General features: G+C 33.8%; 1 protein-coding gene across 7 annotated transcripts in view; it reads right to left on the bottom strand.

The window, feature by feature from the left end:
* Positions 1–15610: 15610 nt before the first annotated feature.
* LOC143223164 (uncharacterized) overlaps positions 15611–26858 on the bottom strand; it is a 49800-nt gene continuing 38552 nt past the window's right edge. For all 7 annotated transcript variants that reach the window (XM_076450733.1, XM_076450731.1, XM_076450735.1 and 4 more), the window contains 2 exons: positions 23729–23873; positions 15611–20214 (listed from right to left, as the gene is read on the bottom strand). In XM_076450733.1, the coding sequence (XP_076306848.1) occupies positions 19862–20214; positions 23729–23873 (498 nt within the window). In that variant the 3' untranslated portion in view covers positions 15611–19861. The remainder of the gene's footprint in view (positions 20215–23728; positions 23874–26858) is intronic.

Genomic DNA, 26858 nt, shown 5'->3' with positions numbered 1-26858 from the left:
TGATTTCCAGAATAAACGTGGATATTAATTAAAATAGATTAATAATGTCAGAGTGCAGTCATGTTCGAAGTGAAGAGAATAATAATAAAGAAATGTGGGTGGAATATATTTAGTTTTGAAAGTGGAAACTTATTTAACATTTTTCGATTTAGAGATGATTTAATTGTCAATCCGGTTAGTATGTGTTATTTCAATATCCTCTACGGCATAATAGACATTGTTTGCTTCAGAGAAAAAAGAAACACAACAATTGGAAGAAAGCAATTCCAATGACTTTGGTCCCCTGCTAGTACAGCGGTAAGTCTACGGATTTACAACGCTAAAATCAGGGATTCGATTCTCCTCGGTGGACTAAGTAGATAGCCCGAGGTGGCTTTGCTAAATCAAAAACACACCCAATGACTTTGTGTATTACGTGTTTATGTTTAAACTGCATAGAAACTAAATTAAGAAAAAATAATAATACTAAAAAATTCTTAGATAGCTAAAGTATGGAGAAAACATATGTTACCCTGCATATCAAGCAGTTTCCATTGCTTTGGAATGGATCACAACCATGAGCACGAACTAGAAATTCTCAATGCATTTTTCACTCCAATTACTTTTTATTGGTCAACTATCTTTCAGACTCTGATGAGAGTTTATTTATTGCTTTCTTTGCATCATACACTAAGTAGAGCATCGTGCTTGAATGCCCAATATATAGGAAAGTTTTTGCACTATTGAATTTGGAGAATACGTTATTTTGTTGGATCTCAACGTTTGACTCTTCGGATGAAGAATATCATAAAATTCTTTAAATTCTGGAATATTCATGTATCATTTAAAATAAACTTAAATTATAAACAATGCAGTGCACAGAGACATCGTTGACATATTTTTCTCGTACTCATTTTTAGACACTAGAGTAAATACTACTTACAGTGCTAGCTACATCGTATTTTGTACATTATTCGTCTGACAAGCTCATGTCTTCTATTATTTTCACTATTTTGGCTTATAGACCATTACTTCTTTCATCTCTAATGTTACAAAAACATTTAGTTAACACCATAGGGTACAGCTAAATATTGGAAAACCAAGGTAAGTCGTTTTCTCTCTTTTATTTTTTTTTTTTCATCTTGCGCTATGCCAATAGTAACAGTATCAAATTAAGCCTCTTTAATTTCAGTAATTATTCCATTTGGGAATTTTTCGTAGCAATTGAGTTAATTCGCTTTATATTTGTGGGCTAAGGTTTACTTTGGTGTTCACTTACTTGAATGTTTTAAAAAGTGTTTTATGATTAGCAAATTCTTACTGCTTTTATTTCCTTTTTTTTCTATGTATCTTCGAAAAGCTGGATTTTAAGTAAACAAGATAAGAGTAACGTCAATGATTCTTATTAAAATTCGAGTCTAACAACTCTTATGTTCTCGATATTCAGCTTTTAATTTCAGGTTGATACTCTAGCCACTTCTCCACGTGTCTTAAACAGTACATACTGCTGAATGTGAATACGTTTCATGTTATTTAACTATTTCTTAAATGCCATACTAATATTTCATTTCAACTGCCTATGTTTGTTGCTGAGAAGCGAATTTTCGATTTCCAAATATATTCACATTACATAATGTTTAGTTTGAAAGAAGAACGCTTCTACTTCTTGAGAACCTTATCTCCACACTAAGATAACTTGTAATGATATGCACTCAAAGACCCCGGTGGCTCAGCGGTAATTCTGAAAGCTTATACCATTAAAAACTGGGTTTCAATGCCTGTGGTGGAGCACACACACAGCTCATTGTGTAGTTCTGCGCCTAACACCAAACAAACAAATGTTCACTCGAAAATCATCCGATTTTTATATTTTGTGGGAGAGGTCATAGGGGGTTGCAAGAACAAGTTTTAATAATGAGCTTTCTTATATTTATACCGTGGTTGATTTATACTGGAAAATGTGCTCTATCAGTTGGGAAAACGAGTCATATGGATGACAAGCATTAGTTTCAGCTTCAGGTTTGTCTTGTTAGTTTTTAATCAACGTTTAATCATTTGCTATAATTTATTCAAAAACCAGGCACAAAACTCAGGTATATACTATGTAAAAACTACACTGACAAACATCACACCAACATTATTTATAAAATACAATGTGATAACTGCCACGACTTCTATATTGGAGAAACAAGTAGAAAAATGGAAACCAGATTCAAAGAACATAAAAAGCCACCTTCACACGTTTTCGAACACTGCAAGTCAAATAAATACAACATAACCATAGAAAACACTCAAATACCAAATAAAGAAACAAACATAAACAAATGCAAAATAAAAAAAGCCTTACTTATACAACAACTTAAACCCAAAATAAACCAATACAAAGGAACACTTTTATACCTATATTAAAAATAATAAAATAAATAATATAAAATTATATATTCAAACATCTAACACCGCCCTCTATATTCCGACATTCAGTTACCCAACCACTTTCAAACATGCGGTCAGCTTCCAGTCATTTACCTCTTTCTTTCTTTGTGAACCTAACGATGACCGAAGAAGGTCGAAACGTTGTTCGCTCGCTCCTCTACGTAAAATATTTTCTCAACCCAAACGAGCCGTTTTTACATATATATTTCTCTACAAGTTGGTTTTCTCGACATCACTGATTTGTTATAATTGTCTCGTCATTGTTAGCTAATAACGACGACGATGTGACAGTGCTGTTAAAGGATGCAGTGGTGTGTTTGACTGGAGCAGGATGATAAAGGAAGGTCAAGGTGTAACTGTTGCTGTGGTTACAACAGTTGTAAGTCAGGATCACTGATAGTAGTTCTATATTATTTTCTTCAGTTAGCTTTCAATTATCTTCTATTTTTTGCCACTTTCGAGTATCACTTAAATATTTTCCTGTGTCTCCAGAACAATCCATTTTTCACAATCATAAGCTAAACTGAAAAACGTACACGATAAACAAAGTGGTTGCTGCGCTTCTAAAGTCGGTTTTGCACAGTCCTGGAGTCCTAATGTGTAAGGAGTATTGATCTCCTCCCCACGATACTGACTGGTCGCGACGCAAGCCTGACAGTTGAATCGCCAGGTATAACTAAATAGCTATTGGCCACAAAATTAAAACCACTTACGATTGAAAAAATTGCTTGACCTCTAATTGGAGGCTTCCTGGAGACTCGGGGGCGGGGTCCCTCATAATGTTCTTTTTATGTAACGCTACTAGAGCCCCACAGATGTACATCCTGTATTTCAGAACGGCTGGTATGGGTATTAACACTTTTACTGACAAAGAGAGAACAACGTTTTGACCTTTTTAGTTATCAGTAAAAGTGTTAATACCCATACCAGCCGTTCTGAGATAAATTTTATTTCTAGTGGGTTTCTCGTCATCAAAAAAGTTGCACATCCTATATCAAAGGCTCTATATTCGCTATCATATACTTATTTTGTTCTTTTACTAAATAATATAACGTCATTTCACAAGTGAAAGTTGTTGGATGATTGTAACCATGCCAGGAGCTCACTATGTGTTGATATGTTTCTTTTTTTTTTTTGCTATTGTAGCTTTTTAGATAGTTACAAATAGTGATGTATTGCTAGTACTTTCAAAAATATGTTAAATTAAGCCCTGTTACCCATTTGGTTGATAAACAATTTATTATTAAAATATTTTATTTTTAGTTTATAGTTGTTAAGAGTGATGTATTAAACTTTGCTACATTAAGAGCCCACCAGTAGCATAGCGGTATGTCTACAGACTCACAGCACTAAAAACCGAGTTTCGATACCCGTAGTGGGCTGAACACAGGTAGCCCATTGTGGCTTTGTGCTTAATTCCCAACAAACAAACAAAGTACATTAAGAAGAATGAAAACATATAAATTCAAATAAGCTGATCCTTTAAAGAATTGTTAGGTTTATAAACTTATGCTTATACAGAGTTAGTCTAAAATGGTTAAAAAGGCCCTAAAAAAACAGCCAAAATAATTGGGCATCATTTTGGTCAAACATTATTTGACTGGTAAATGACCGATCATCTACATCTGTAACTAGCGTTTGCTCTCAGTGTCCAATTGAGTCTTTTGCAACCCCTCGCTTACTGCTTCATCTTATGTTATTGAGCCTATTTACATCTTAAAGACTATCAAATTTTATAGTAAAACAGCTCCTGTCGTTGTTAATATTCCAATCTACTGGATATTTCGAATATCTTATTGAAATAATATCATTGCGTTCGTTATTAATGCAAATGCTGTTAAAATAACATTCATTTTTATACCAATCTGCTAGTAAATGAGGAGAAAATTCGTGTACTCACGTTTATGGTTAACGTCATGCGACAGCTTTGTTTTCTGGCAGAGAAATAAATCCTGTTTGTTTTGTTTGTTTTTGGAATTTCGCACAAAGCTACTCGAGGGCTATCTGCGCTAGCCGTCCCTAATTTAGCCGTGTAAGACTAGAGGGAAGGCACCACCCACCGCCAACTCTTGGGCTACTCTTTTACCAACGATTATAACATTATAACGCCCCCACGGCTTGGAGGGCGAGCATGTTTAGCGCGACGCGGGCGCGAACCCGCGACCCTCGGATTACGAGTCGCACGCCTTACGCGCTCGGCCATGCCACGCCCGGAATAAATCCATCAAAAATAATAAAAACATGTAAGTTCACTGTCGATCGATATTCAGAACATATTAAATAGTGAACAAAATCATTTTATGAGTCTCTGTGTTATTTCTTTTATCCCAAATTTTAGTTTATTTCTATACAGAATATACTATTGTCATGTAGCGATTCCCTTTTTCTGCACTTATTTTGATGCTCCGTTGTTTCTATCGCAATTCAATGTTATTTGTAGTAATGTTTTCTTTCTTGTCCATTATTTTTCTATACATGCTTTGAGTTGCAAGAATACAATTAGTATTTCATAAAAAAAACGCGAAAAATTATCTTCGACGGTTTCGAGAATTCACAAAAGTTGTTTGTGAACTTTCACGGTGATCTTTCTTTGTTAGCGATAAGTTCCTGTGCTTAGCCAAGTTCGAATTAGTCAACATTATTTTAATAGCGTACCTTCGTCTCGTGCTTGAATTTTCCGTTACGCTTTTGTAACTAAAACTGTAGTCCTCATTATAATTTCAAAGGCTTTAAATAAGTCATATCGCCCTATAATTTGTCATAGATGTTTGTACTTAAGACACAAATGTCATATTCTTAACCGGTCCTTAACTTGAAAATGCCTTCAACATTATGGAACTTCCAGATTTGTTTTGTTTTTCGAATTTCGCGCAAAGCTACTCGAGGGCTATCTGCGCTAGCCGTCCCTAATTTAGAGGGAAGGCAGCTAGTCATCACCACCCACCGCCAACTCTTGGGCTACTCTTTTACCAATGAATAGTGTGATTGGCCGTAACATTATAACGTCCCCACGCATGTTTGGTGCGACCGAGATTAGAACCCGCGACCCTCGGATTACGAGTCGAACGCCTTAACATACTTGGCGATGCCAGGCCCATAGAACTTCCAAATTATATTTTCCTATGCGTGCGGTTTCTTGCTATTTCAACAATAAGTAAACATATCAAGCTAACAGACTAAGGATTGAGTCATACAATTGTCTAATTTCTTTAAGGAAAATTATGGATCATAAAGGGTATTAATATTCACTTTCAAACTGACGAGTTTAAGTCAAATAAATACGGATTTGAACTTTATTTTACTAACGTTCTTAATGTATTTTATCCCATAAAATAACTCTCTCTGCATTATATGTTTGTTTTGAAATTAAGCACAAAGTTACACAATGGTCTATCTGTGCTCTGCCCCCCGCAGGTATCGAAACCTTTCTTTCTAGCGTTGTAAGTTCATAGACATACTGCTGTGGTACGGGGGACGCTATCTATATACTGACAATATCCTTATCAATCATTAGTATCGAATGTATTGAAATAGCACATGTCTAGAAGAAGAGTGTCATGTTTTTAACGACATCTATAATTGGTATACGTCTGGTGAAATAGAAAGCCATCCCTTTTGCAAAGCAATTCCGACTGCACTGAGATTTTGAAATTTTCTCAGGCAGTGTTTCAGAACTTAGCAGAGTGGTGCAACTGGATTGTAAAAAAAAGGTTTTGTGATGGCCAAGGCATATTCTGGTGTACATATGCAGAAGAACATTAGTTTTACACCAAATTCTTTTCTGTTGATCGTAAAAAAGTCAAAAAATTTGTTTCCAATTTTGCGTAACGCAAGCCATCTCTAATTTAGCAATGTAAGACTAAATAGAATAAAACTAGTTATCACCACTCACCGCCACCTCTTGGACTACTTTTTCACCAGCAAATAGTTGCATTGATCGTAGCATTACAACGCACCATGGTTGAAAGGGTAAACATATTTGGTTGGAGGAGATTTGAACCTGCGACCCTCAGCCTGAGGGCGAGAACCCTAACAATCTGGTCATGCCGGTGCAAGGGAAAGTGAACTAAAGATTAAATAAAGTAATTTAAATAATGTTTAGTTTGATTATATGAAAAGTAAAGGTATTTAAAACCCAAAATAAACATGCGTTGTAAGAGTATTAATATCATTTCAACATAACAACGGCTTTGTTCTTTTTAAAACGTGGAAATAAAATAAAATAAAATATATGTAAAACTCAATGATACAAGAACTTCCTCATGCTATAAGGAGTACTATTTACGTCTTCATAGATGTTTTACTAATGTTAAAAAACAAACAAACCTACAAAACAAAGAAAGCGTTGTTGATCGTGTATGTAGACTGAAAGTGTTAAACAAGATGAGTAACGCCACTTTTCATGTTAATTCACGCATACAGGAAAAAAAAGAGAGATATTTTAATGACTTTTGTAAAATGTCTAACACTTGAAGGTGACTTCAGTGACATAGATGCAGAAAGTACCGTGTTCAAGATTTTCTTCTAAGTGTCTTAGTAGAGGCGAAAGAGGTTCTAAATAAGTTTTGATTTCTTCGTTGTTTTAAGGTGAACATTACGCTTTTAACAATGCAGTTCTTTGTCATCGTGTCATGTTAGTTGTGCTAACAATTAATATTAAATAACAGCTCGTATTGCAATCACTTATAACCTTATTTTATTTCCGTTTCAAAACAAGGATTAAAAGCAGATCGATGTGAATCATATTAACAACTTTAAAATTATATTTTGGTCAGTCTTGTACCAGTTAAAGAATTTATATGTATTTATGTATATTAAAGAAGAAACCTCAGCGCTAACCGAAAGATTAAACAAGCTTAAGATACTTATAGCTATTCCAGTTCGTTCTTCATAATTCATTCAAAATATTACTTTTCTATTTAATCATTGCAGTTACAAGATTATAGTTAATTTACTGATAAGTTGAATTTATTCACTTGTCATTTAATGTGAAAGAACAGAACAAAGATCAATCCTTTAACACCTAATAAACGTCTCTATCATCTTTTACTTTGTTGGGAATTAAGCACAAAGCTACACAATGAGCTATCTATGATCCGCTCACCACGGGCATCGAAACCCGGTTTAAACAGTGTAAGTCCGCAGATATACCACTGTGCCACTGATGGCACCGTATTTTGTTCTTATAATATTTTATTTACTTAATGTTAGAATATATGGAGTTTTGTTCATGTTGCTAGCGTAGTTAAACACCATTTTACGATTTGAAAGATTTGCTACGCACGTTTCTTGTCATCTGGTAATTCGAGTAGCATAATTTAATTATTTATTGTGATGTAACAAAATACAATTTTTAGAAAGTTGTATTTATCTTTGCTTGTATGACACTTGACATTGTTTTATAATCTAAGTACACTCATGCATGAAGTTGCCTTTGACTGCTTTTCAGGCTTCTTTGCGAGTGAAAACTTTTGCGTTTGTTTGAGTAGTGATGAAATACAAATTATATAGTACAGACTTACGTAATAGCATATGATACTTCAAATACTTCCATAAGGAGTGGTATTTCGTTTTGAGTAAGATAAGGTTTACTCTTATGTCCAACTTGCCCTTCGTTATTTTCGTTCAAATTTCAGTGGTCTTTGTAAAGTTCAAGCCTGCTAAAAAAACACAGACATTTTTAGTAATGTTTCGAATATTTTCATTTAATATATTTTGGATAGGTAGTATTTCTCTATTGGTACAATCTGAAAGGATTAATCTAGGCAAGATCCACTCATTAAAATACTTATTTTTCATATGATTTTATTAGAAAATGGGTCAACCGTGGTACAGTGGTTAAAGTTTTGGATTGCAGAGTTGAGACTTCATGGTTCACGTGCAAATACTGCTCTAAAATTAAATTGTGAGCTCTACTTTGGATCCGTGGGTGCATTGTACAATAATTCAAACACGACTATCTGGTTTGATAAGAGAAGCTCAATAGTTGATGATGAATGACGTTGACTAACTACCTCCTTTCTGTTTGTTTATTTTTTGAATTTCGAGCAAAGCTACTCGAGGGCTATCTGCGCTAGCCGTCCCTAATTTAGCAGTGTAAGACTAGAGGGAAGGCAGCTAGTCATCACCACCCACCGCCAACTCTTGGGCTACTCTTTTACGAACGAATAGTGGGATTGATCGTACATTATAATGCCCCTACGGCTGATAGGGCGAGAATGTTTGGTGCGACAGGGATTAGAACTCACGACCTTCGGATTACGAGTCCAAACAGGTGTCGAGACACGGCTTCTCGCGGTGTAAGTCCGCAAACATATCGCTGTGGCACCAAAGGGCGATGTAATATTTTTCACGCTATTTTAACAGTATCTTAAAAGGTTTTTAACGTTGAAAAATAACGATTAATTGCACGTATTTTTTGCGGGATTTATTACTAAGTACATTGCTACTTATCTTCTTAATATCACATAAAACTGCTTAGCATATATTTATGCAACAACAAATGATCCCCAACATATACGTCTAGAATACCTATCCGTTTACCCAGGGCTTATAAAATATATTATATATTTATTATAAGTTTACATTATATCATACTTGAATATTTTTTATACACTTACGGTACTTTCGTGCACACATCAAATATACCATGAGTAATGTCTAAGACAATGGTTTTATTATATTGTTTAAACACAAAGCTATAAATGGGCTATTTGTTCTCTGCCTACTACGGGTATCGAAACCCGGTTTCTAGCGTCGCAAATCCGCAGATATATTGGTGTGCCATTGGGAGGCGGTTTTTTAGTAATGTGAAAGTAAATCATTCGTATACCCATAAGTATTATCTTACTTTTGCAAATCAGGATATTCATAGAAAAAATTATTTATAAGAAAAGAAATACAAATTTGTTTTTTTTTGGGGTTATAATTAGCACCAAATATATTACCTTTATATTACATAACTGTACAGTTTTACCATTGCAGAAAAATGTAATAAGCTACTGATCAAATAACTTTGAAGAAATGTTAATTTTATTATTAGAAGAAAATGACATGTAAGGAGTATTAAAATCAAATTAAATAAATGATTAAAGTTTTACTAAAACAAGCCTTTTGTGTTTTTTTTTTTTGTCTTTAGTTAATCCACATTAATTTTATTTTGATAAAAATCAGTTGCACGATGGATGCGAAGAATTATAGAATATGATTAACTGATTAGTTGCTTTTATAATGAACATAACTTTTAGAATATTTTTGTCCAAAAATAGGTTGACCGAAATGAATTATATTAGTAAATAATAAGTATTATTCTCTAAACGAAATGGCAAAAATAAGTATGGTTCCTGACGGTTTTGTACAAGGCTTTTATAATATCATTATTTTAAAAGGTATGTAATGAATTAATATTTATTACATTAAATTTTGAAAATTGCAATCCATATAGAAGAAAATCACAAGAATTAGGATTTATTTTAAGTAAAGTGCTATTAATCAGAGTAACTCTAGTTTATTACAGATTGTGATGTGTATATATACATATATATATATATATATATATATATAATTTGTTATAAACAAAAACAAGCGGAAACTAAAAAACGAAAACACTGCAACAACTGAAAGGATCACCAGGGTACAGGCTATAATGTAGCATATAAAGTGTACCCTAGGTTTTGGAGGTGGAGCGGAATTGGGGCCCACATTGCGGTTGAGATAAACTGAACATCAGTTGCTCTCCTATATTTTATTTTTATTTCTTTGATTATTTTATTATTTATTATTCATGTGTGACTAGCGAACTGAGTTTAGTAATAGACGGCTTATCCCCACCGCAATGTGGGTACTACTTCCTTAGTCACCTCGAAGACCTAGGGTACATTTCATCCCACATTATAATTTGTACCCTTGGGATTCTTTCAACTAGTGCAACATGTTTGATATATGCAACGGGTACAACTGTAAAATGCTTATTTATTACATAAATGACGAATTAACTTTGTCAAATTTGCAAATTATATTTTTAAGACCCACTGTTTATCGGTTTTTAGTATACTGTATTTCTAACGCCACCCAGTGGCACAGCTGTATGTCTAAGGAGTTATAGCGCTAGAAACCAGGGTTTGAAACACGTAGTGAGCAGAACATAGATAATTCATCGGTTCACTTTGTGCTTAACTACAAAACAAACAAAAATATTGATACAATTGGCGTACTTGTTTTAAGGCTTCTAAAAAATAAATGAACTAATTCAAACTATTTTAAGTTTTGAAATCGATTTGATATTTTGTTATAATGGTTGTTATACCGAAAATTGCAGTTATATAAATAACAAAATACACTGAACAACTAGGTATGTAAGTACAGGAAAAAGTTCTCAAGCAATTATAAAATTGTAGACTACTCTAGCAATTATTTTAAACCTACCAAATAATACGAGAATAAACCGATTTCCTTTGAAGTTACGTATTTTTTAAAGAAGTGAAAATTGAAACGTTTACGACTTCCCGTAACACCTTTAAAATTCTTTAAAACATTTTATACGTACAATTTGTAGGATATTTGGTGGGGACTATTGAAGAAGTTAAATCACCAAGGTAGAATGGTTATCAGTTTTGTTTTTTTTTAATCTCGCAGAAAGCTACACGAGGGATATCTGCAGTAGCTGTCCTTAACTTAGCATTGATAGACGAGAAAGATGGCAGCTAATCATCACCGCCCACCACCAACTCTATGGCTACTCTTTTACCAACGAGTAGTGGGATTGACCGTGACATTATAACGTTTTACAGCTGAACGGACATGTTTGGTGTGACAGGGATTCGAAAACGTGACCCTCAGATTACGAGTCGAGCACCCGAATCATCTGGCCATGCCCAGCTTTATGAGAGTAGTACTAAGACGGTCATGTGACGAGAGTTCAGCGTTAAGAAGCTAGGAAGCAAGGTTGTTGCGAGAGTTCTGGTTGAAACGAATAGTAGAATGGGAGGTCCTCGTAGATGCAGGTAGCTGTTTCGGAGTGAATAATCATAACTACCTGTAGACTGGACATTAATCTCTCTTAGAAAAGATTGTGATAATGTAGTGATAAGATTTGACCTTGTTGTGAAAGACGTGAATTGAGGATACTCTAATAAAAAAATGTTATTGAAATATGCTGGAGCTAAATAGGAGTGTAATGGTTGCAGGTGGGAGTTCGAAAGCTTTGCGCTTGACGTCGTATGTAGGAGATGTATTGAAAAATTGGTTAATTATTTGTACGGTGATGTGAGAGAGTACGGGAAAAATACTAAGAAAGTGATAATCAGACTTCGTAATGCAACGGAAAGTGTTTTGGCATGGTTGCTTGGGAAAAGAAATTAGTTATAGCGAGGAGGTGAAATCCACCGATATTCAATGAATTTATAGAGGTTATTTCATCGGGGAATGTTAGTAATGGGTAAGAAAATATGCCAAATTAAGCTGGAGGGATGCTGTTACATGGTAGTAGTTGAATGAAGTAGAATGCGATGAAAATAGGTTACTGCAAAAAAGGAGGGACACATTAAACATGGTGGCTGACTGTCAAGTTTTTTATATCGGGGCTCCACGGACAGGATTGTCGTGGGTCTGGGTCCCTAAATCCTGATGCCCATTTGAATAAGTCCTTTCGGGCTTGTGTGGGAACTGAAGTTCGTGGCTGTTGTTTGATGTTCTAGCATGTTAATGTAATACAAGCTATCATCACGTTTTTGTTAATACGGGTAAATATAATAATGTTGACTCATTTGATTGTCATTTAATTTGTTTCCACTTTTATTTTTTTTGTATTAATGTATCTTTTATTTGGTGCTTGCCCTGATAAATAGAATTACCACAAGTTTGTTTGATTTACGAGAAAATAAAGCACAATTAATCTTTTGAAAAGGACGAAGATCGTCTGCTAAATAGTGGTGATAAAGATCACGTAAAACAAGTCCCCCTACTCTCCTTTTAAGATGTCCATTCCGGATGTCAGTCTTATGTCTCACACAATTCACTGTTCAGAATATTTGTTTTTGTCTGAAATTGTGATTTTTATAGCTCATGAGACATGATATGCGGTTTGGATTGTCAGTTATGTAGATCTCCAATCATTCAAGTTGAAGCGGTCTGAACCTCAGATTGCTAGTCGAGGGCCCAATGTTGCCTTATTATGTTTTGATGTTCAAAATTTTGACTATAAACCTAAGTATTTAGACATCTATTTTGTTTGTTTGTTTAAATATTACGCAAAGCTACCAGAGATACCCTAATTTTAAAATAATAGATTAGGTGGGCAACTAGTAAAACCACCTTTCGCCGCCTCTTGGGCTACTCTTCAGTGGAATTGATCGTTACATTACAATATTACAATATCTATTTGAGTATTTTCTTGCACATTTATTACAAAAACGTTTGGTACTTTGTGGAAATTACTTACTGAAATATTTACGTTTTTATAATTATTTTGATAAATCAAAATGAACGTTTACAAGATACGTTTTTTAATGTTTACTTTGTTTTAAAATCTTTGCTAGGTTATCTATAATTTTGATCCGGTATCCTAGAATGAAGGCAGTGTCGCATCTACTCTCAAATTATTGGTTACTTTTGTTTGATCAAATTTCACTATTTCTGTGAAAGGGCACACTGATAACTAACCATACCAGACCCAGAAGTTTACAAGAATGAAGAAAATATCATTTTTTTTTTTTTTTTTACAAATTCTGTAGCATCGAACTATCTTGACGTTTATTAAACATATAAAGTCTGAATCTTAGAATTTGCCAAAAAGGTCAGAGAAAAGTTTACAGATTCGCAACACTAAAATCAAGGGTTCGATTCCCCGTGGTAGACATAATATAGGTAGCCTATTGTGTAGCTTTACATTGAAACAAATAAACCAAATCTAATAAGTGATTTTGTATTTTATTTAATCACAATTGGCTCAGAGTAAGCTAGGAAGGTTATAACACTAAAATATGATAATCGATCCATGTGGTGTGGGCCCAGCACGAATGGTTTTATGCTTTACAACAAATAATATTTTATATCGTATTTTGAATCTGCCAATCACATGGATTAGTCAGCCAGATCAGGGACTCAGTTTTAGATAAAGTCTTCCAGGAATTAAAACTGCTGATCAAACTACAAGGTAACGATAACACAAAATTAGAAATTGACAGTCACTCGTTTAATGCTCCCACAACGTACACTGGACGCTCAAATTTTGGATATTTGAATAAGGAGTCTAATAGCTTAATTTCTAGACTAAGACAGGTCCTCTTTTAATAAATATAAATATATTTTAATTTCGCACAAAGCTACTCGAGGGCTATCTGTGCTAGCCGTCCCTACTTTAGCAGTGTAAGACTAGAGGGAAGGCAGTTAGTCATCATCACCCAACGCCAACTCTTGGGCTACTCTTTTATCAACGAATAGTGGGACTGACCGTCACATTATAACGTCCCGACGTCTAAAAGGGCGAGCATGTTTGGTGCGACCGGGATCCGAACTCGTGACCCTCAGATTATGAAATATACTTTCATGAACACGTAGTTTGCTCATTTTAGACGAACAGCTCAAATACATTGAAGAACTAAAAACTGTTCGTAATCTTTATGTTGAAATTTATGGAGTTATAAGATATTGTATATTCCTAATTATGCGTTTTCGTAATTCGAAAATTTTATAGGTGTAATAATGCATGGATTAATCAATAATTTAATAATCTAATAAGGTCTTTCAAATGCATTTTGCCTGCTATGGCCAGGTGATTAAGGCACTCGACTCGTAATCCGAAGGTCGCGGGTTCGAATTCCCGTAACATCAAACATGCCTACCCTTTCAGCCGTGGAAGCGTTATAATGTAACGGTCAAGCTCATTATTTTTTGGTAAAAGAGTAGCCTAGGAGTTGGCGGTTTGTGGTGATGGCTAGCTGCCTTCCCTCTAGCCTTACACTGCTAAATTAAGGACGGATAGCACAGATAGCCCTCGTGTAGCTTTGCGCGAAATTCAAAGTGAAACCAAATCAAGCATTTTATTATATTAAATTTTAAAATATAAAAAATGTGAAACGTGACAAATTGTGAAAGAAAATCAAATTTATAGTTCACGAAAACATATTTGTGATTATTTAATATCCAGAAATCATGAATACAGAAAGTTGAGTATGTTGTGTTAAAATAACTTCAAATTTGCAGATGAATAACGTACATTACTATCATTGATGACATAAAGTAGTGGTGGTACAAAATGTATTAGGATTACATTTTGACATTTTCTAGAATTTAGTAAGTAGTGTGATTCCATCGAAAATTGATTCCTTTTGAGAAAGACACGTAGAAGCCTTTTCCAATACAAATAATCATACTCAGATCATTAAAATTCCTTCAGATTAGGGATTTAGAATTTCCAAAAGAGAGACATTCTTTGTAGTTAATGGCAGGAAAAATAAAAGGGTTGTGTAGATCAAACTGGGAAATCAGGGTCAGCCCCAAGATATCCCAGCTGTAATAAACAGATTACAACAGGTGAGAATTCACGAACACAACGATCAGTTGAACATACGATCCACAATGGAACTTCATTAAGAAATATTTCTGTCTGGAAAAAAAAACCAACACAAATCACGTGTACATGAGCTGCTTCTACGACATATCAGTTCAACTGTTGCATCTATCTAGAGGCTGAAAAATAAAATGGGTATTCATGCTATTTAACAAGAAAAACGCATTGGTCAAGCAGTAGGACGCAGAACTTATGGCTTTCTGTGCTATCGGACCATTGAAACGAGCGTGAGAAACTGCTGTCCTGATACACATGTTGGATTACGGAAAGTAGTAGGGAGGAGTGATGTGCTTTGGCATGACGGCTTTCCATTTTACCTAGGAGGTTACGTTGGGGTACTATTTTAAATATGTAAGGTCGTCACAGAGAACACGCTTGGATGATACAACATGGACTGTAACTACGTAGCGAGATTCAAAATGCATTTTAGTATAATACGTATTTATAGTAGAATACTCGTATTACGATCATCATATTTTAGTTTATCAGTTAATATGAATCAAAATAGTGCAGTTTCTGCAAATGTGGTTACTATGTGAAACTAAAATATGTTTAACGATTTTTTCTGTTCGGTCTGTTTTAATTGCATACAGGAAATAAAAACCGACATAAAAAAGTTAAAAATTAAACTCAATTCTTAATAGTTTATTTTATTATAATCAATAGCACAATTAATTATTCGTACATAGTAATCTCTTGAACGTATATATTGAGCAAAGTGACTAGGTCCTTTTTCAAAACCAATATCTTACGTAACCAAACACAAACAAACAAATTAAACAAATTTTACCCTCGTGTTTTTCGTATTTACACAAAAAATGTTTGATTAATATAGAATCATTGTTCAATCCATACAAAAATTAGAGACCTCAGAAAACTTAATTTGGCCTGTTAACACTTGTTCATATCACTATTAAAGAAAACAAACGAAAAAAGTGACCAATTTGGACGTTACTATAGAGTATAGAGTGTAAGTTTCTTCAATTTAGCAGTTAATACACGTTAGTTATATCATCACTTGAAGATATAACATATTAAGTTATCACCACATTATAACACCGTTTACTCTACGACCACTCCCTTGACTAAGCGCTAAAAATAGGGTTTCGATGCCAGTGATAGGCAGAGCATAAATAGTTCATTGTGTAACTTTGTGCTTAATAATAACCAAGTTAAGTCATGTTACGTTGTGATATAGCGCCTTTGCAATTGGAATGTTATTAGGAAATGGAATACAAAATTAGATCACATCTCTGGAAGTGAATCGATTATGGTATGACACACCGAATTAATATGATGATTCACCATTTTGTATTTTAGTAACGCCTAATTTGAATGCAAATAATACTTCAATATTTTCTGTATGTACAGCCTTCTAATGCCAACAATACTTTTGATGCAGTCTAACAATAATTAACTACTTCCGATACAACCTTTTGATAACCTGCTACTTCCCATACCCAGTCGATTCCTCACGCTAGGCAGAACGCAAATATTCCATCGTGTAGCTTTGCGCCAAAAGAAAACATACTTTCTGTTACCCATTTCTAATATTCTAATTCCCAATTATTCCAATAAATACTTTGATTAATCCAGTACCCGAAAAGTATTATATTAACGTTACTAAGCATCTTGTTACATGAATGCTTTTGTTGCACATTTCCCTTGCTACACCAGTGTATCCTTTCGAATAAACTATTTTTATTCAAGTTTTAAAATATTTCGAGGAGTCACGAACGCCATTTCTTTCCTGTTCACATTTCTGAACAATTTTCTCTTTTGACTCTTACACTGATAACCCTTTTGTTAATAATGTTCCTGAAAAATTTCTGCATGTTACGAACATATTGTTTCTTTTCACGTTCCTAGACATTTATTTCTCTTTATAATTCGTAAAAACCTTTTTTCTCTTGCGGATTTTAAACTATTTGCTTTTTTTGCAATTAATAATACCGTTAACAAGATTGATTGTAATTTTATATAAATGTAGCTCTCTCCTTTACTAAAATTGTTACTAGTGTAGAACATTTTCGGTTTTTCTTGAACAGCCGCTTACTTACATAGAGAACATAACACAAAAACGTCCAACAAACCACTAGAGGAGTCTCACACCTCCTGTGCTGAAATAACAAGTTTCCATAGAATGAGATTTAACTATATATATGTCTGTTTTCTTATAAACACAATGTTAAAACTATATAAACGATAACTATTATAATACAAACGATTTTACTCAATAAATCTTTACTATTAGCCTACGAAATTGGTAGCGCACAAGTGAAAGGCTCTCTTCTTTGACATTGTTGCTTTCAATGTTTATAAACTTTCTTTCTCTCGTGATGTATTATATATATATCTATATACAATATTAAAATGCATGAAAATAGGAAACGACTTTTGGGTACCTTTTCACAAAAAGCAAAAAACGTCAAAGAGAAGGGCTTTTGCTTTACTTCATCACAATTTTACATACCAGGAGAATAAAGCACGACAGGCATTCTTTTCTGAACATTACCTAAGTAAACTACTTTTTTGGCTATGCAAGGTCGTTATTAAATGTTGTGTATCATAAAATAATTCCTATATATCGAAAGCATTAAAAGGACAGCACAGCACGTATTCAAAATTTGCCTCTTTTCGCATATTATAAAACACACACCAACTAAAGATGTACTTTAAGATATGTTGTACCCTACACAATACACTGATCAATTGCACACTAGCCTACATATTATAGTTCGACTTGGAAATGCATTTTTCTTTAAACAACAATTGCGTACTAATCAATCAGACATGGGCCTACTAGTTCTATTTGGAAAGACAATGTTCCTTACACGATATACTGATCAGTTGCACACTAGACAAATACACACCTACTAAAGATCTACTTGGAGATCCATTGTTCCTAGCACGATATACTGATCAAGTGAACAGTTTATCGATTATATTAGTATCTAATGTTTTGTTGTTTTATATCCAGTATTTAACTCAAAGGTTTTGTGAAAAGGTATTATGGTAATACTACGGGCTATAACCGTTTTCTAGTTATTATAAAAGTAATTTATAAAAGTTTATACAGCGTAGAACCTTTTGAAATATAACAAATGTTTGGTTCGAAAGATTAGAAACAAAAATTAGTAAACTAGGTTTTAAAAATACAGTAGGTATGTTTTTAGCAAGTGTGCAATACCATCACTTCACGACAGAGATTGTAAAACACATTAAATGATGCGTAGTAAATTATTACAGTTTAGTTTTACATTGAGACAAACGTTTTGAAACAATATCATATTTTGTTGAACCTTCATGTAAAAAAAACAACAACAAACTTTCTTATTCATCGGCTTCACATCATTTCGCATTGAAACTAGCGAGATTGAGGTCAAACACTGAGTCACCATAAAACAATGCAAGGCCTTCTGCTCAGGTACAAGATTGCCATAGGACAACGTGGAGTCTTGTAATAAATGTGTAGGTCTGCTGCTAAACTGCTGTATAGTAGTTTTATGTTAATTCAAAGGATCAGTCTACTAAATGATGCGTAATGACTTAAATGAATAATGAATAATGGTGAACACGGCGAAATGTCATTATATTTGTAATTGAATTCTTTAACGAAAGGTTGTATACTACAATATAAACCATTTCCACAACTTATTTCAAGGGGGTTCCTTTGGAAATAAAATACTGTTATTGTTGTCTTTACTTACACTTTCAAACTGATTTTGTGTCTATAAAATGAAGTTTAAAACCCATTTTTTCCCACTATTCTCACAAATTGTTATTGTGGATATGATCTTTATTGTTTCTCCAAGCCAGACTACGTACTCTATGATCATTCGAGAATAGGGGAGAAGGATTAACTCACGTGTAAGTTGTGCAAGAATGTTCTTTACTTAGATATATTTATATAATGACCAAAATATAATAAAAGTAAAATTGTAGTAATTATTATTTTGTGAATTGCACTTAAAAAATTTAATTAAGGCTCCTGGCAGCAATCAGTAGAATAACTAAACAGGTAACCTGAATAATACTGCCTTCTGTTGGATCGGATTTCTCGTTTTATGATTATTATGTATGTGTTTTCTTATAGCAAAGTCACATGGGGATATCTGCCACGTCCACCCAAGGGGGATTGAACCCCTAATTTTAGCGTTGCAAATCCGTAGATTTATCGCTGTATTAGTGGAGGACTTTACAATTTACCTATTTTTTATCCTATGATATTTATCACTATCATAGCTAGTTAATATAATGCAACAATGCTTCCTTAACGTACTTTTGCAGGAAGCTGCTGGATTTTCAGGATATAATCATAACCACTTGGCAACATGAAAATGAAATTAACAAGCAGTTGAATATTAAATTAATTTCTATTAGAAATAAAGTGATTATAAGAATGAAATCTGCGTAATCCTTCTTTTGGCACTGTTTTGTTTAAAAAAAAAAAGAAAAGAAGATACTATAGGTTTTTCATTTTAGTCAGTATTCACAACAAGTAAAATTGAAACATACTGAACATAAGTATGACTGTAATCTCCTTCCCCAAATATGCACTCCAGGGTTCGCTACTAAGGTCAATGACGTTTTGTACAAGTTTAAGTTAAAAGTTCTATCTTTTAATGTGGTAACTTTTAATACTTCTTGCCACCCTTCTAAATTTTAATCCATATGGTAACGGTAAATTAGTTTATTTTCAGTTGGGGCCATTTTAGTTTGCACCACAAATAAATCACGCGTTCATTCAAACAGACAAAATTAGCATTAACTAAAATGAAGGGAAAATCTTTGAGTCTTTACACCAAAAAGACGTATTCATTCATTGGAACTTTGAGTATTTTGCTAGAATTTAGAAGCCAGTGGTTTGTGATGTGGCATTCAAGAATTGAGCGGCATTATTGCAGTAGGCCGACTGAGCGTTTGGCCACCACCAGTGGTTTCTAAGCCTGGAAATGACGTGGGATTCTGTATGGATGGCAGTCCTTGGAGCAGCTGCTGGTAGGCTACTGCCTGACTGCGAAGGCTATTCTGGTTGCAGCCAAGAGCAGAAGCAGAAGTGGCGAGCTGGATTGACGTCGGTAAGGCTAATGCAGGAGATGATCGCTGTGCAACTACTGCTTGATTAGACGAGATGACGCTAGAAGACGGGTAGAAAGCATAAGGTAAAGAACTTAGACCTAAGGGAGCCTGAGAGAGACCCGTGCTTTGTCGAGAAAGAGTGGTTGCGTCACCTGTCAAAAGAAAAAAGAATTACATTAAAAATTATATTAATATAATATCACGCTTTTATGTAGATACACCTCTATACGTATACATATATATATACTATTTGCTAATGAATAAAAAATTTAGCTTTATATTAGTACACTTTCAATTTAAGAAGTATGAATAAATAACTCATTTCCACATAATTTTTGTTGATTTCCATTCGCACTTGGAGAAAAAGAGAGACGACACAAAATAAATATTTTGTTGCAAATTTTCACATTTACTTAAAGATAACTAGAAATGGCACAAACAAAAATGTTTGTTTATATTAAAAAAAGGCTTAAAGTTTGACAATACAAGTTTGAGATATTGGATATTTAACAGACACTCAAGAAAGTTATTGAGTTTGGGCCTGGCATGGCCTAGCGCGTTAAGGCGTGCGCTTCGTAATCTGAGGGTCGCGGGTTCGCGCCCGAGTCGCGCCAAACATGCTCGCCCTCCCAGCCGTGGGGGCGCTATAATGTAACGGTCAATCCCACTTTTCGTTGGTAAAAGAGTAGCCCAAGAGTTGGCGGTGGGTGGTGATGACTAGCTGCCTTCCCTCTAGTCTTATACTGCTAAATTAGGGACGGCTAGCACAGATAGCCCTCGAGTAGCTTTGTGCGAAATTCCAAAAACCAAACCAAACGTTAATGACTTATCAATAACTGAGAAAAGAGTAACCGTAAAAATAGGAAATGATGTTTAGCCTTTATCAAGAAATAAAACAAAGTGTCAGACGATAATGTGTTCTTTCCACAGACATTTTCTCAATATTGCGAAAGGATTTTCAGAAATATAGAAAATATTGCCAAGAATTAAAGTTGGAGAAAGAACATAACATCAACATCGAAGGATATTCAGATGACACGGTACTAATTGTTGAAGGCAAGAAAGATCACAACAGAACAATAATAGTTGTTGTGTTATGATAAGTTGTCTAAATTGAGAATGTAAGGAAGACGATTTACTCCCAATAGTAAGAAAATAACGTATGGTAGCCCCCAAGAATATTAATATCCCAAAATACAGCATTTCACCTGGTGGTATAAAAATCAAACAAGTACACAGTGTCAACTATTAGAGCTTATTAGTAACGCCAGACAGTAAACGCATAGAAGAGAGTGAAATAAGAATAATCTTTACTAAGAAAGCTTCTCAAACTATGAAAGCTATACTGCCAAATAAAAATATATCAATAGAAGTAAAACAAAAAACGTCTTACAAAGTTACATCGAACCTATACTTATGCAAGAATGAAAGGCGTAGACAATAACAAAGGAAATTGACAGAAAACTTGAAGCAGTCGAAATGCAATTCTTAAGGAGGATTTTGTGAATAGCAAACACTGAAAGAAAAGTGATGAACAAGTATTGGTACAAACCAACACAGATTATGAATAACATAAGAGACACAAGCTGAGGTCATATGATAAGCAAAAAAAAAAAAAGATTTTCCTAAATGTTTTTATTTTTAAAGCATCCACAACTAGAAGACCTATGGTATTTACTGAAATGTGTTTTGTTTTAATGGTCTATTAGATAACTACCTTTTGTTTCCAAAAGATGGCTGAAACTTTCGTTACTAACAAGGATACGCAACTATCGAAACACTGCATTATATTCTTTATAAATAGGAATGTGAAGAAAGTATAGTAAATTAACAATGCTCATTACCTGGTTGAATGTTCGTTTTTAAATAGGTAGATTGCTCTGATCAGATACCGATATTAATTGCTTATTTAAATTTAAATGTCATGCTTTCTGAACGATCCATTTACAGAGAAAACTAGTTAATTTACTCAGACATTCTTTATTTCAAACCATCAAAAGACTTAATTGGATACTTAAATGACATTACTTAACATGTCCCTCAGGAGTCAATGGGTGACTTCACACTACAATTTGTTGAATATTGAAAGAGAGTGGGTTTTGAATGTATCTTTTCGCCACTAGTTTTCGTTTGTTAATTGATAATTTTTAAGTAAAATACAGCATCCTCAAGCTTCCAAACTAGCCAGTACTAAGCTCTACCCACTGGAACAAAATATAGTATATATCAATAAAGTCATATTATCAGCATCATTATTTAAGTAATTACCAACCTTTTATGCTTTTGTTATCATTTTTTATGCTTAACCTTTAAATAAGATACGAAATATTTCACAAGAAATTCGGTAGGGAAGATTGAAGCATCACTAGAGTCAGCAGTAGGATGAACAGACAGGAACAATTTCAAAGCAACTATAGGCATAAAATATGTACACAACTTGTTGCGAAATATCTACTAAGGCGATGTTAAACAGTTTCTGAGGATTTCTACATGTTATTTGGAGACTTATATGCTGCTTGTACTGAGTCTTTAAGCTCGTGATGCACTGACGGATTTCAGTAACCTTCCCATTTCAAATCTCTTTTCGCAACACAGTGCTAAAATAGTGTGTGGAATACCTTCTTTTTAGCCAAGAATAATTTCAGTTAAAATTAAGAAAAATTGAACTGGGTAGTTTTTATAAACAAAAATGTCCCCCCACTAGCTCGTGAGGGACCTGTTAAAAATAAAGCAGAGAGGATCACTAGCAGAAGATGTATTGTAGGAGTGTTTTTATTATAAAATAAGGTTAAATATGGTGTTTTTTGATACTTATATAATAGTTTCTACAACTCATAAAATTTAGCTTTTAGTTTATTATTTCTGTTTAAAATGTTATTTGCATGAAACTAACTATAATTCAAGAGATATTTGAACAAAAACTAAAGATCTTGATCATCAAGCATCGTTATATTTTATGAAAGATTCATTAGCAGACGTATTATTGTAGGTCAGGGATAAGCAAAACTTTTATGGTGCCATCCTTTTAAAACAAGCCCGGCATGGCCATGTGGTTAGGGCGTTCGACTCGTCATTTGAGGGCGATGGGTTCGAGATTAGTTTAAAAAATTGTAGTTAGCGAAAAAGTTGTTTTGTTGGAATAATTCATCAAAGAAGTGAATTTACGAAGATAGTCGTTTTACATAAAGAATCTATTTAAGGAAAGACCATACTCGGATGTTATCTTAACTTTAAAAAAATCCTTAAGACATTTGAATACACCTATTTAAGAGACACTTTTGTTTAAAGTAACATTTTTTAAGGCTGAGAATATCTGCTTGAAATATAGTTATATATCAAGAATCTATTAAAAAAGAGAACTTCGTTAAAGGATCGTTTCACTTAAAAATTTCATTCGAAAAACAATTGAACAATGAACTAATTAGGTATATTATTAAATTTTTCTAGTGCATATTGTTGTGTAGAAAACACATTGACTCTAGAAATAATAAAACATACGAAGCTTTGTGCAGTCACTTTCGGTTTGTGTTTTAGTGAATGCTTTTGAAGAAGCTGTAAAGCGAAACATTGAGTGCCTAACTAAATAAAAACAACATTTTGATGTTATAAGGTTGGTTATTTTTAGCGTTAACAAGATATGTTGATGGAATTGAGGGGAATACTTACCCAAAGTTTCGTTTTGCTTGAAGGATATAGTATTACCAGAGGTAGCAGGGATACAGGATACTTCTCCAGGTTTACTGACACTGGTTTTTGGTTTTCGTTTTCTTGTTTGGATGCTGTCTTTTTTCATAGCCAGTGGTCGATTCACCTGAAACGTATAAATAGAATCCTATGTCCAGTGCAGGTGGTGAAACGTTAATTTCTTTTGAGTGCAAGGTTACGACAACTTTTGTTGTAGCTATGAATAAAGCAACTATAAATTCGCATGGGATAAATACGTAATGTTAGAATTCGCACAGGATTCAAACATACTGTTAGAATCCACTTGGGATACAAAATTTGAGAATTTTTGTACGATAAACATAATATTAGAATGTTTATAAGATAAAAATATAATATTAGAATTCACATAGAGTGAATACATAAAGTTAGAATTCACACTAGAAACAAATTTTTTATAATTCACATAGGATACAAAATTGTGTTAGAATTTTGATAAAATAAGCACAACATTATAGTTCGCATAACATAAAACATTTAAGAATCCACATTAGATAACGCATAATATAGGAGTTAACATATAATAAAACTATACAGATATTTACTCTGCAGAAGCTTTTCTCAATAAAATGACTGATTTGGGACAGACGATGGTAACATATGAAGAATATTCTCGTTTAAGTTGTAAACATGTGACAATCTACTCATGTAAAACCATTTTGTTATAAATGTATTGTCTATCACAGATATCTGTACAATCTGCTCACGTACAAACCACTTTGTTGTAAATGTACTGTCTGTCACAGATATGTGTACAATCTACTCATGTACAAACCACTTTGTTGTGAATGTAGTGTCTATTGCAGATACGTGTACAGAGTTACTTTCGCGAGTATTTCTCACATTCTACTTGTGCATACATGGTATCAAGTATACCACATAAGTATACCATCTGCAATACGTTGAAGTACTTAACCATTCCTTTCTCGACTTCTATACATAACCCCTGTGGTACAGCGTTATACCTGCGGACTTACAACGCTAGAATCCAAGTTTCGATACCAATTACGTAGCTTTGTGCTTAATTACAAACAAACGTAAAGTTATACATAGATAAACACAAGGTACTGTGCTGTAACTTTGTAATATCCAATATAGCAACTAACCACGAAAATAAATCAGCATATACTTCTATATATACAAGAATACAAAGCACTTTACTTTTAGTGTGTAATACTCCATGAAATATAATGCAAGTATGTAATATTTCATATATTCTACAGAAATATCAATACAATTTTATACTTACATAAAATAAGGTCTTTTACTGTAAGTATATAACATCCCGTATAGTATCTTCACATAAAAATATCAACATATGCACGTACGTAGTTGATAATCTAGCTGTTAACTTACCACTTTTTACATAGATAAGATACCGTATTGTGAATATGACTGTTAACACAATACATGAAATACCCTCTTATAAGTACGCTAATTCTCAAATACATAGACGCATAAAATATACTGTATTGTGACATTTTTCAAACGTTTATAAACTAGTGTTGCAAAAGAAAAACCAACAAAAACAAACAGCGCCATCTTTCATTGCTCGCCTTCAAAAGTATCATGTTATAAGTACGAATCTTCCACTTATAATATACACGAAGTATATTGTTATGTATATTTCATTCACATGTGTAAACAAAAGTACCTCAGTGTATAAATTACACCACACGAATATTTATTAAGTATCATTGTGTGTACATGCAATATTCTCCACGTATACGTGTATACAAATTATTCTACCTTGACTTATACGCAAATCTTTACACGAACTACCTTGCTTTGAATAAGCAGTTTTTCACCTATATGTGTAATAAGATGCCTTACTACATGTATATGTAATTTTTTATTATATATGTGTACATAAAGTGGCTATCTAATTAATGTTTGTGTTGAACAGTTGTTTTTCACGGTTTCTAACAGATTGTTAAATAGCACCAATACTTTAATTAAAATTTGTAACGTGTGTTTTCTTATAGCAAAGCTACGTCGTATTTCCATCGAGGGTAATCGAACCCCTGATTTTAACGTTGTAAATCCGTAGACTTACCTCAGTCCCAGAGGAAAACAAAATAATATGGAATATCTTTGGTTGTTGTTTGTAATTAAGCACAAAGCTACACAAAGGACTACCTGTGCTCTGACCACCGCAGGTATCGAAACCCGGTTTTTAGTGCTGTAAGTTCACAGACATAACGCTGTGCCACTGGGTGACTAAAATCTGTAACAAGTATAACATTTCCGGAAATAAATATCGTACCGACAAGAAAAAATAAGGTATAAAACAGAAGCGTTTGCCATTGCATTGCTATATTTTGTACTCCCATTTGCAGAGATACTATCTTAAATGTAATCTTTAACAATATCCAATAACAACTATTAAGCTAGTTTCACACATTCATAAGTGAAAATGACATTTCTTTTGGTATCGATACTTTCTGCCTGAACGACATCTGACGCGCATGTGGAGTGAACGGTTTGGTTTCAGACATATCTGTCTTTATCTTTGAATCACGGGAGAAAGACAACCAGTTAGAAACACTCACCGCCACAAGGGCTCTGTCTAGCTTTGTACAGAACAGCCTAATGTGCTAAGTTTGTTCAGGGGCATAAAGGCGAGAGCCTTGGACCTTACGATCCACAGCAGTGCACACTAACTTTTAAATTACGCCCAGCTCAAATGTGTTAATTAATACCATATTTATACTGGTCTTTTACATATGAATCCGCAGCAGTAATGATATACGAATAAACCTTTAAAGATTCGCATACAGCTGTACTGTTGTATCTAAAATATTTAACCCATGTATAACCTTTGTACAATTTTAGATAGAACAAATTTTACATGAAGTACTTTCGAACATTCTTTGGCCAGAGCTAAAAACCGGGTTTCGATACCTGTGATGGGTATAGCACAAATTGCCCATTGTGTAGCTTTGTGCTTAATTCTAAACAAACAAAACATCTTTTGGCTGAAATAAAATGGGTATATCTACAACATGTTGTGCAAACAATGTTATCTTTAAGCACAGAATAAAGACTCAATGGTACTGACTGAAGTTTAGGT

The sequence above is a fragment of the Tachypleus tridentatus genome, chromosome 8 (assembly GCF_004210375.1).
Source record: "Tachypleus tridentatus isolate NWPU-2018 chromosome 8, ASM421037v1, whole genome shotgun sequence".
In the NCBI taxonomy this organism is placed as follows: domain Eukaryota; kingdom Metazoa; phylum Arthropoda; class Merostomata; order Xiphosura; family Limulidae; genus Tachypleus; species Tachypleus tridentatus.
This window is presented reverse-complemented; position numbering and strand designations above follow the sequence as displayed.